Genomic DNA, 12,718 nt, shown 5'->3' on the forward strand with positions numbered 1-12,718 from the left:
AAAGTCACAAAGTTCTTTACAGAGGCAAGATAACACATAAAAAGGTGTTACAACAATCTACACAAGACATACACTCACAATAAATGTTACTATATACACACACACACACACACACACACACATTCATAAATATATAAAAGCAGAAACAATAATGTAAAAACAAACAAACAAATAAATGAAATGCTTGATACCTATTGATTACCCAAGCGCCTGTCTAAACAGATGTGCTTTGAGCTGCATAAAAGTCATTGTGAGATGAATTAATAATGAAGTAAATAACCAACGTTAAAGTTGAGCCTCACAGAGCTGCTAGCACGGCTGCAGACTCTCAGCCCTGTTTTTTAGGTTCCATAGTTATCTGATCCCACTCAGGACGTTTGTGCAGGGAAATGGTGTAAATGGGTCAAAGTGAGTCTCCCTGAATGCTGGAAGTATTGTTTTAAAGTTGAGAATGATTGTTCTTCTTCTGACTGCGCAGCGACCAGTCACTTTTAGCTTCAGGATGTTTTGTGAATGCAGCCCCTGAAACTCAAACCAGGGTTGCATCATCACTCTGACATCCTCTAATGTCCTGCAGGGAGACTGTGCGGAGAGACACTGGTGTTATTTATCGCTCTCTTCGTACCGAGAAAAGGGACAGAAACACCAATAAAACAAGAGAGAGGAAGAAAGGAGTGAAGCAGAGAGAGAGAGAGAGAGAGAGATATTGTGTCAGTTTGGACTGATGGAGCAGATCCCTGCTAAACATTTTGTTTGGAGCTGAGCCCAGTTCAGCACACTGCTTTCAATTATCTCTCTACCTCTCTCTCTCTCTCTCTCTCTCTGTTTTATACCACGACAGCACTCTCTCTCTCTCTATCTCTCTCTCTCTCTCTCTCTCTCTCACTTTCTGCTCTGAAACGCTGTTGCTCACTCGCTCGCTCACACACAGGAGTGTTTAGAGAAAAACAGAGAGAGCAGAGAGGGGGGGGAAGCGTCTGGTCGTTTTCTTCTTCCTTCCTTCCCTCCTTTTTTTTTCTCCTTGCGACGCTGGTTTTCACTCAGAGCAAGAAAGAGGGAGGCAGAGTTTAGAGGGGGAGAGAGGTTTGGGGAGTTTGGACGATGCAACGCACTCAGAAACTCTAACCGACCGCCTCAAACACTCAACATGCTGCAGCCGAGACCCTGGTGTTTTCTGTCCTCTGTCATCTTCTTCATCTGTCTTCTGCCAGCTGATGGACAGACAGTCACAGGAGGAGGAGGAGGAGGAGGAGGTGTGGAGAGGATCCAGGTGATGTTTACGCCAACCATATGCAAGGTGCGCTGCAGCCTGGACCGATGCGTCAACTACTGCGAGAGAGGCAACGTGACCACGCTGTACAGCAGCAGCGAAGCGGCGTTGGCGGCGGCGGCGGCGGGAGCGAGGAGAGACAGCTCCCATGGACTGGGCTTCAGAGTCTGTAAGTTGTACCTTTTAACTCTCAACCACAGGTGGAAAGAAAGAGCTCAACTTTAAGGTAGTTAAAGTATTTCCGCTTTATGTAACTTAACACTTCCACTCCACTACATCTGAGAGGGAAAGACTGTATTTATCTGACAGCTGTAGTCACTGGTTAGTTTATAGATTTCACATTTAAAACATGTGATGAGTTAATAAAATGTACAACAGTTTATAAAGTAGTTAAAAGTAGCTTCAACTTGTCCAGTTACAACATACATGCAATGAAACTGAGTGGATAAAATCTTTGATCAACTGACTGATATTTCACAATGACAAAACACATTTACAGATCAGATAACTAAACTATCAATTAATTGCCAACTTTTAAATTAATTGCAAACTATTTCGATAACTGATTAACTATTTTGAGTCATTTTCAGTCAAGAGAAAAGTAAAAATTCTGTGAGTCCAGCTTCTCAAATGTGAATATTTTTCTGGTTTCTTTTAGTCGTATGTGACAGTAAACTTTATATTTTTGACTTGTGGACAAAATAAGACCCTGCGTCCTCATATGGGGACATTACATTACCTTATACTTCATTCTGCTTAACTTTAACCTGTTGTCCTTGTTCGTACACCTTATTTGAGCCACCTAGTGGTGAAAAAGCACATTACATTAATCAATGTAGAAACCAGATGGCAGCATCTTGGCCAAATCAATCAAAAGTGGACCAATTATTAAACCGTATCAAATTTTATGGTTGAAACTTGTTTATTTATGTTTAATAATGTTTGTAGTTGTGACACATTTTTAGCAACAAGCTACGGCACTGTTAATCAGGATGTTTGAGGATGTTGGGACTTTATTGTTACACAGTAAAATAAACCTATTGTCTCCATATGAAGACATTATTTATTTCAAAAACTGCTTTGGTCATTTTTAGACCAAACCACGAATCAATTAGTTGAGAAACTTGAATATAATCACTGGTTTCATCCCGACAATGAGTTAAATACATGAATGATCAAATGAATCCTTTTAATAATCTTCTTTATTAGCTGCAGTAACATGGTGAGTTTCAGCTCGTTGTGTTTGACTGGTTTTGCTTCACTCTCTGAGCTCTCATAGCTCATAGCTACGACTTTCAGCTGCAGCTGCTTTAAAAAAAACAACAAAAAACTAACAAACAGACGTAATTCAGTTCAGAGTCCAACTCCAACAGCTTCAGGTCTTCTGGTTTGTGTAAAAGTCAGATAAAAGCTACATAAATAAAGTTGCCGCATATGTAACTACAGTGTTTTACTGCCCTGTCGTTACGTGTTGAAATAATAAGTTTTAATTTCTTTTCCCATTAAAGTGGAAACTCTTCTCTCTCACAAACTACATTTTTACCTTTGATGGCAAAATACAGAAGTAGCCAAAAAAACACCACATAAAGACATTTATTTATATGAGTTATATGTTATATTGATTATGCATGACCTCATGAAGGTTGGGAAGTTTCTCATTGTGTGAATGTGAATGTGACGGTGTGGTACTTTTTTTCATTTCATCTACTGACTGATAAAAGATGTTACTGATGGTAGATTTCTTATTCTTTGTAACATCTGAAACATGAAACATCAGTTTGAAATCATATTTATGAGCAAATAAACATCTTAGATCTTTAAATGAGGAAAAGTCACGACATATCAAACTGATAAAACAATGCCAAGTTTATTTTTTAACGTTATATTATTCTCTCTGTGCCAGAAAGCTGCGACTGTCTGTGTCCAAAGTTTACTGCCTTCTCTCGTTGAGTTTGACTCAATCAATCAATCAATCAATCGATCGATCGATCGATCGATCAATCAATCAATCAATCAATCAATCAATCAATCAATCAGACTTTATTTGTATAGCACATACATTCATGCATGGTGATGTAACACAAAAAACATTCCCAGACACACAACCACACACGCACACACACACACACTCACATACACACACACGCACACATACACACACACACACACACACACACACACACACACACACACACACACACACACACACACACACACACACACACACACACACACTCACAGACACACAAAATAAACAATGACTCAATAAAAACATGAATCTGCAGTGAAGAAACACCAGAGGTAGAAATAAAAACTAAAACTACAGAATAGCCAAATAAAATAAAATAAAAGATTCATAAAATATATTAAATAAATAAATAATAAAAATAGTTGCTGTTAAAGAAAGTTAAACCAGATGTGTAAGGTTGAGTATTAATAGGAAAATAAATAAAAAATAAAATATAAAAGGAGGAAAATAAATAATAAACATCTAAGAGGAGATGTGTAATGTGATGAAGTAAAAGCAGACATAAAAAGCAGGTTATAAAAATAGAACAGGCTAAAACGAATGAATAAAAAAAGCTGAATAAATAAAAATAATATCTTCTACAATGTGTCTGTTGACCAATAGGAGCCCAGTATACTGTACTCCATTTAATTTTTAGTTATTTTACTTGAGTTTTTTTAATTTGATGCTACTGCCACTAAACTACATTTCAGAGGGAAATATTTGTATTTCTACATTTATGTGACAGCTGTAGTTACTTGTTACCTTCAGATTAAGATGTTATAAGTAAAACATGTCATTTTAATGAAATAGGACACATACATTAATATATTTACAGGTCAAAGTACCCAACAAAAAAAAATCATGATTCAGCAGACGAAAGTGTTCATAGGAATTTAGATTTTAAATATAAAGATTAAAAAATAAAGGTTATGACACATGACAAATGTTAAAGAGTGTAAATATTTTTATTAGGGATGTCAAACTATTATTATTTTTTATGGCGATTAATCACTTCTTTTTTTTCACGTTTAAAATGACATTATTTAGCATTTCACAAGAGTTTTTAGTCCATATTAACAACGTAACACAAACTGAGATTGCAGGAGAAGCTTTGAATGAGATAGAAATGAATTAACTGGTATCTTAATTATTACTGTTACCGTTTTTAAAATATCACGATAAACAGAATCATCACGATAATAATCATTAGCGATGAAAATGCATTTACTTAATATGTTATGCACTGATCAGTGGGCTGTAGTTTATGTTGTTCTGTTGGACTCTGCATGTGAAGTAATATAATAATATTAAGGGTGCAAACCATGAATTTTAAAAATTGCGACTAATCGCTGAATTTCAATAGTTATTTGTGATTTATCGCATTTTTTATTGCATTTTTATTATTCTATTATTTTGCATTTCACAACAGTTTTTAAGTCCATATTAACAATTAAAGTAATTATTACCAGTGTTTCTTGATGGGAATCAAATGAATGTAAAGAAAGTTAATTTATGAACTTTGACTTTTAGATTTATTTCTAATCAGAAGAAGAAGAACAATGAGCCTGAGGTAACACAATGTCTACTTCAAACATATAGAAAAGAAATGTTACAACAACAGTGTGGTCAACTTCAAAGTGCTTATTCTGTGAAATACATTTTATATTAGAAGGATTAAACTGTTCCACATGGAGACATAAACATAGAGCACATTATAATAAAGAGCATAATAAACATAAATACACCGTAGCATCACATCAACACATCAAATTAACAGAAATGTCATATTTCCATTGAGCTTTGTCTGATACTCGTTGCGAATGGAGAATTAGCGCCACCTGCTGTTTATCTGCTAACATTCACACAACAGCAGTAAACGGAAACAAACTTTTTTTTATGATTCTCTGAAAATTTGGTTAAAATTTGTGTTACATTTGGATGGAAACTTGAGTACAGAGAAAGAGGAACAAGAGGGGTAAAATGAGTAGAAACACTACTGACATATGGCTTTCATTTATCATTAACTCTGTATCCTACACACACACACACACACACACACACAGGGCGAGGGAGGAGGCGATGACATCATGTGGTCAAAAGGTCACGGCTCTCGTTCAAACAGCTGGTCTCGAGGTCAGCATATCGTACCTTTTTTTTTTTTTTTTTTGACTTTATTAACACTCATCCGACTCTTTAACAAAGCTGAGAGTAGAAACGCTTCATCTAGCAGCTTCTCATGTTTCACTCATATCAGAGTTCACAGCGTCTTAATCATGGTTGTGTTGTAAGAGATGATAGGGGGCTTCCGCTCATCCTACCAGTTAATTTCTCCTAGTGGTCACTTGTGGTAGTGCAGCTAAAAAAAAACAACAAAACAAAACAAAAAAAATCTCCCTGCAGCCCCAAACAGCATTTCCCCCATAGAGCACCATTGTAAAAGAAGAGAATATAATCTTTACTGTCATTGCACAAGTCCAACGAAATTGGATGCAATCCTTTGGTGCAAAACCCCCCTCAAAAATGCAAAAGATAAAAATACGAATAAATAAATAACAGCTCCATTTATTGCACTTAATAGAATGAATGGCATATTGCACACTCCAGTTAGCAGCATTTTAACAGCTTCACGTATTGCACTTCAGTTTTTAGCAACATTCAAGGCAGCAATGGCTCTGTGATAAAAACAGTTTTTTTAGTCTATTTGTCCTCGTCTTTAAAATCCTGATGGCAGCCGAGTGACCAGGGGGAGATGAGTCTCTCTGTATGTTTTTGGCTTTTTTGAGGTTCAGTTCTTCCAGTGAGGGGAGATGATCTTCTGACTACTTACTTACTTTTGACATGTAACAGTTGAGAACCATGTCATTGTGTTTATTACTGTAATACATTTATATAATACACTTTAAGAACTTTACACAACCCCTCTGACAATGAAAACAATCTTCACTACTGGCACATATTAGAGCCAAAGAAACAAACATTCTGTGTGAGTTCAGCCCCAAAGGATGACTCAGGTGTGAGAATGAGTGTGTCTCCTGTTCCTGCTCTCTTCCCTTCATCAGTATTTACATCATTTCATCATTTCATCATTTCATCATTTCATCTCTCCTTGTTTATGCCTGCCCATTCCTTTCTTCCATCTGCCTGTTGTTTTTTTTTCTCTCTTATGCCCCAGAAACCTCGTCCAAACTCTGTGTGCGTATGTTGATGCAATCCATCTGTAGGGCGATGTCCAGGGTAATAATTAGGTCACTGCCTTTACACCAGCGCACACACACACACACACACACACACACACACACACACACACACTCTTACGGACTTAATCGCTATACCCAAGCCTTAAAGGACAGATTCACAATTTCTTATGTGTGTTTCAAACCAACCGTCAGGAGTTCAAATGAATATTAAAGCTGTTCTTCTTGCTGTAATCATTCCTGCTGTCCTCGTCCGTGTCGCACTTTCAACGTGAGCGACAGGAGGTAAAGAGAAGCTGGACGTCTGACAGAAGCTCAGAATGGCGTTCTGCAGCTCGCTGTGCAGCGCTACATCACTCGTGGTCAGTTTGGACATTTTGATAGAAATCAAAGCAATAACTCAGATGTTTATATGACATTAGGATTCATATTTGAGATTGGTAGGAGCACAATTGGTTATCAGCCTAAATGTGTGATTATCAAAAATAGTTCTAAATTATTAAAAGAGAAATTATTATAATCAATAATAATACGCGGCACCAATAACCAACCAAAAAGAGTAGTCTCATAAACTGGTTCAGTTAACTTCCTATGACCCTGTGTCCTCAAATGGCGACACTACATTACTGAACCTTATACTTCATTCTGCTTAACTTTGACCTGTTCGGTCAAAGTCCTCGTTCGTACACATTTGTTTGAGCCACCTAGTGGTAGAAAAAGCTCATTACATTAATCAGTGTAGAAACCAGATGACCGACATCTTGGTGAAGTCAATCAAAAGTGGACCAGGTACAAACCTTATCAGATTTTATGGTTGAAACTTGTTTATTTATGTTTAATAATGTTTGTAGTTTGATACAGATGTGACTCATTTTATCAACAAGCTACGACACTGTTAATCAGGATGTTTGAGGATGTTGGGACTTTATTATCATTGGTGTAAAGAGAAGGAAATAAATAGTTTTATACTCTGGTGAATTAATTGTTATACAGTGAAATAAACCCATTGTCTCCATATGAGGACTTTATTTATATTAAAAACTACTTCCTGTTCAAAGATGATGTTTAGTTGTTGTACTTATCAGGTTCTACTAATCCCTTATATCTAGGAGAGATTAAAAATGCATAGTAAACAAAAGCCTCAGGTCACAGGAGGTTAAAGCTGCTAAAATCTGGGATTTCAGCACCCACAAGTGACCAGTGGAGGTTTGAATCCCTCAATCAGCCACTTATCATAATAAATGTGCACAATAAAGACAGAAGGAACTTGTCTTTATTAATTAATACAATGATCAACAAAGTCAATCCTGTGTCAATTAACAAACACTATTCTATACTAACTAACTAAGCTAAACACACTAAAAAGCAGCTATGGCTATGTGAGTATATACCTGGCGACCAGCGTCTCTGCACTGAATTAAAGTCACCTCATGTGTTTGGAGCAAGATAACAGAGCAGAGGGGGGCTGTGTCCCACGATATCTGACCACCAGATGTGTGGAAGGGATGGTGTGTTAGAGATTAGATCAGATCGGTCGGCTCAGAGCTGAACTAGCGGATGAAAAGGAAAAAACCAAACGACTCACAGAGAGAGTGACTTGGCTAAGAGGCATCAGGTTAAATAACGTGACTGATGAGTCCATAGCTGAGAGGTGTTTGAACGTGGAGGCGCTAATAAAGGAGTCAAAGGAGTTCCTAGAGTCGCTGCAGCTGGAGCAGCAAAAGAACCTCACAGAACGAGTAAAGACACAAGAGTTGCTCGATGTGACGGTCTTACGAAATGTTTGGGATGAGTGGGAACAAACACAAGGCCTTGTGAGGGCGGAGGTCGAAAATGTGAACGCCCTCACTGAAAAACACATACAGTACATTTTAACTTTTTTATATTAAATTAAGGTTCTGGAATACAATCTTTTGTGGTTACACCATTTGACATTTTCAGAGTATTCAGTCTTAGTTTTGGTAAAAAAAATGGTGCAAAATAAAGTGTACATTTTAACAAACCTGATGCAGCTTTTAAAACTATTTTTTAAGATATTTTTTAAAATTGCTCATCTTGCCAAACCTCATTTATCAATGATACATTCACACACTATTATGTTTGTATATATTTTGGAGAAAATCACAACAAAAATGTGCCGAGCATAAACACCTCTGTGTAAGAGCGGACTTTGTTCACCATCTGTGAAGGCCTCAGTGTCTCACATGAATATAATCAAAGCTTTACCAGTAAAACATGAGACTCATGTAGCTCTCTAAACAGTTGTATGATTAACGTTTGTCATAGGATGTAATGTTTAGTATGCAGGCCAAATAAAACTCACATTAATAATAACCTCAGTATGTGATAGCTAGTGAACTGTTGTAAAGAACCTGGTTTTAAAGCTGCAGGTTTCCTTCCTGCTGCAGAGAGGCTGCCGTGTTATCAGCTCATTAGCAGCAGGTTCAACACCTCCTGAACTCTGGGTAACAATACACCAACATCCTGTCCCAGGCACTCAAACAGGAAGTAGGAAGCGGCCGACGGGTTCAGCTGGCACCAAAACCCGCTCTCTTCTCTGAGATCCAGTGGTCCACAATGCATCTGTTCAGCAGTGTGAGAGAGAACGGAGTGTTTCCATGCAGACTGTGAACATGGTGCATCTGATCTGAATGTTACTCTAATTTTAATTGTAATTATTTGACTGTTTGCATATTAATAATCATCAGTTTTTGATATTCAAGGTGTAAAAATGTGCAGAAGATATTTACATAAAAGGAAAGATTTATCATACATGCACTCATATAAAAATGTTCACATACTCATAATTACCAATAAGTACTTAAAAGAAGGTTAAAATAAGTATGAAAATAGTGTAATTAGTGTAATTTCCTGAATGAAATAGTTTTATATTGAGGCCTGTACAGTGATAGACATTATGATCAGTACAGTTTTATCCTATCTTATCTATGTATAGACAGAGTTATCAATTGATTATTGTCTGATCAGTGTTGTTTCTCTTGCAGTCCTCTGTCCTCTGCTCTGTAAGAACGGAGGCATCTGCCTGCAGAAAGATCGTTGCATCTGTCCGCCAAACTTCACCGGAAAGTTCTGCCAGATCCCCGTCGCCCCGACAGCCGTTGCTGCCGCCGCCACCGCTGCTGCTGCTGCCGCCGCCGCCGCAGCCGCCGCCTCACCGTCCTCCACCAATGAGATCGTCAAGCCTGCGCTGCTCTCCGCCGGTCAGGAGCTGACTCAGTCTGAGTTCCTGCTGCCGCTGGGGGGGCAAAGCCAGGAGGTCGGGAGGCCTGGAGGTGAGTCTGAGCTCACACATACCTATATACAGACATATAGACAAATACAGACACACATATACAGACACACATATAGACACACACAAACATACACACACACACACACACACACACACATATACAGACACACACACACACATACAGACACACACACAATCTTCAACTACAGTTAGACAATCAGATGATCCCTACAGACAGTTTATATAAAAACATAAAGTATCTTTGTGACGTTCAGTAACGAAACAATAAAGAACAATAAAGGGAAATAACAAACAAGGAAATCAGAATATATTTCTCACAGATTTTACCGGAGCACCTGTGAGTCATGTTGAGTCTAGTTTCCCGTATTTTGTCTCATCAGACGGAGATTATTTGTCAAACAACATTTTGAAAGAAGGTACATTTTTTAATTTAGACATCATCGTATCATCCAAAGAGCCAATCGGTGATCTGCAGCTACTCAGGAATATAAATTAAAACTGATGTGTTTATGTTTGAAAGTCCAGCAGTCTGTTTGTTCAATAACAGCAACACAATGAAGTACAGCCCAATATCATGCCGTCTGATATGTACCACTATTATTCTAAAGACTTAAAAGCTGCCTGTTATGTACTGTTAACATTAAATGATGTGGTGGCGGCACGTAATGTGTCAAAGTTACGTGTCCTCACCATGGAAACAGTATCAATGTAAGTTTGATGGATTCATAGTTTCTGACTGTTTCAGCTCCTCTAACACGACGACTGACTCTGACTCTTATTGAGACATTTGATTCCACTTAGTTAATTCATGCTTGCAGCGGAGCTTTACTGAAAAGCTGCAGAATTGTACGTCAAATAAAACTTAGAAAACATCATAAAATAGAAACTCACATGGACATAAAAAGAAGTGTTTACATGAAGTTACAACATAGCTAAAAAGTGAGTGTTCAAATATTAAGAAAGATGATGCATAAGTAAGTTTGAAAGGTATTTTAGGGGCATTGAACTAAAGCTTCTTAAAGTTTGTGCACAAATCTCAAAGAAAAAGGAAAACAAGTGTTAGTAGAAGAATGAAACTGTTGCTGTGTTCTGGTGAGAAACTGTAAACAAACACAGTCTTTGCTTGTTTGTGCAGCTCCCGGCCCCTCCATGGTGAAAGTCATGGTGCAGCACCCCCCTGAGGCCAGCGTGAAGATCCACCAGGTGCGAAAGGTGAGAATGACACATGAGAGTTAAACAGCAGCTGTGAGTAAAACTAACAAACCGGTAAATGAAATGTTTGTCTGACTTCTTGGATGGTGTTATGTATCGTCACATGCTTCCAGGTGTCTGGATTCAGCCCCACGCTGCGGACGCTCTCCTCCAGCTCACACTCGGGGTCGGCAGGTGCTCCGGCCCCGGCGGCTCCGGCGGCGGCCCCGGTGGCCCCGCCGGCAGCGGGGATCCAGGCCCAGACGGTGACGGGCGACGGCACGTACACCCAGTACTCCGGGTTTAAGTACTGCTTCAGAGAGGTCAAAGACGGACAGGTGAGAAGGAGCCAGATTATAGAACTGCTTTAATTAGCTTCAGTGAGGAGCAGTTAACTAACTATATTAAAGTTTAATAAAGCAGCCTCATGAGGAGCTTTGCAAAGTCATAAATAAAGCAATAAATGAGCAAAATCTGTGAAAAATCAACATATTTGTATTCCAGTTCATAGATGTACTTTATGGGTTATCTGTGAGTTTGTCCCGGCGGCTCGGTGGCGTTCGGTAGTCGTGGTGTTGCTGCGGTTCAAAGAGTCACACAGTTGTAACCTCGGCTCTGTGTGACAGCAGCTACTACAAACTAAAGCTGCTCTTTATTATCAGCGTGAAATACGGCCACAGAGGGGATTCTTCTGTCAGAAAACAGAGAAGTGCGAACACGCTGGAGATAAATAGTATCTCCAGCTGCAGCCAACAGAGCTAATGTGAACCAGAAAAGAACTCGAGCTTTACAGGATCATAAACATCAAAATATCCCATGAAGAACAAACGCTTGCTCTTGTGATGTTGAACTGCATCCAAACTCATCTAAGAGGACAGCAAACGTCTTGTTAACTGCTCGGTAAACAGCTGTCGTCCAACAAGAGGAGGCCATCTCACTTTGATTAGAAAATATGTGAAATGTAAATTCTCAGTCAGCCAGAAAATATATTTCATGTGTTCTCAGTTTTTTTTTTTTTATCAACACATCTCACATAGAACCTGCCAGGTTTCCATGAAATCTGCTTTTAATATTTTTTGGATTTAAAAATGATCCCGTGACCTTTCCTCTAGTGCCACTGTCAGGACAAAATGTACTGCTTCACTTCCAGAGAGGTTTAAGAAGAATAAACTCTTGAAAAGCTTTTTGGCTCCAGAGTCTACAACTCATCACAGGTCAACCAAACTGTGACTCTTCCTCTTCACATTGTTTCTTTTTAAAGGTTTTTAAACGTCTGAAAGGATGAAAGTAGAATAATCATTTAAAAAAGCCAAAAGTTAATTTTGTGTTACACTCTTGTGAAGCCTCTGGATTTTATGTTTGGATTGTTTCCCCTTCGATCAGGAAGGAAAGATGGAAGGAAGGGCAGAAGAAAGGAAAAGAAAGGATGGAAAGAGGGAAGGAAGGAAGAAAGGAAAGATGGAAGGAAGGAAGAAAAAGACAGGAATGAAAGAGGGAAAGAAAGAAGGAAGGAAGGACAGATGGAAGGAAGGAAGTAAGGAAAAGAACACAGGAATGAAAGATGGAAGGAAGGAAGGAAGGAAGACAAAATGGAAGGAAAGAAGGACGTAAGAAAGGAAAATAAGACAGGAATGAAAGATGGAAGGAAGGAAGGAAAAAAAGACAGGAAAGAGATGGGTGGAAAGGAAGGAAAGATGGAAGGAAGGAAGGAAAAGAAGACATGAAAGATAGATGGATGGGAGGGAGGGAGGAAGAGAGGAAGGAAAAGAAGACAGGAA

At 38.5% G+C, this 12,718-nt stretch overlaps 1 protein-coding gene across 1 annotated transcript in view; it reads left to right on the plus strand.

The window, feature by feature from the left end:
- The first annotated feature begins 1,078 nt into the window (after positions 1-1,078).
- The window catches only part of LOC133980078 (latent-transforming growth factor beta-binding protein 4), a 49,160-nt gene continuing 37,520 nt past the window's right edge, over positions 1,079-12,718 (plus strand). The window contains exons 1-3 of the mRNA XM_062418648.1: positions 1,079-1,439; positions 10,885-10,961; positions 11,075-11,278. Of these exons, the coding sequence (XP_062274632.1) occupies positions 1,148-1,439; positions 10,885-10,961; positions 11,075-11,278 (573 nt within the window). The 5' untranslated portion in view covers positions 1,079-1,147. The remainder of the gene's footprint in view (positions 1,440-10,884; positions 10,962-11,074; positions 11,279-12,718) is intronic.

Source organism: Scomber scombrus, chromosome 5 (assembly GCF_963691925.1).
Source record: "Scomber scombrus chromosome 5, fScoSco1.1, whole genome shotgun sequence".
In the NCBI taxonomy this organism is placed as follows: domain Eukaryota; kingdom Metazoa; phylum Chordata; class Actinopteri; order Scombriformes; family Scombridae; genus Scomber; species Scomber scombrus.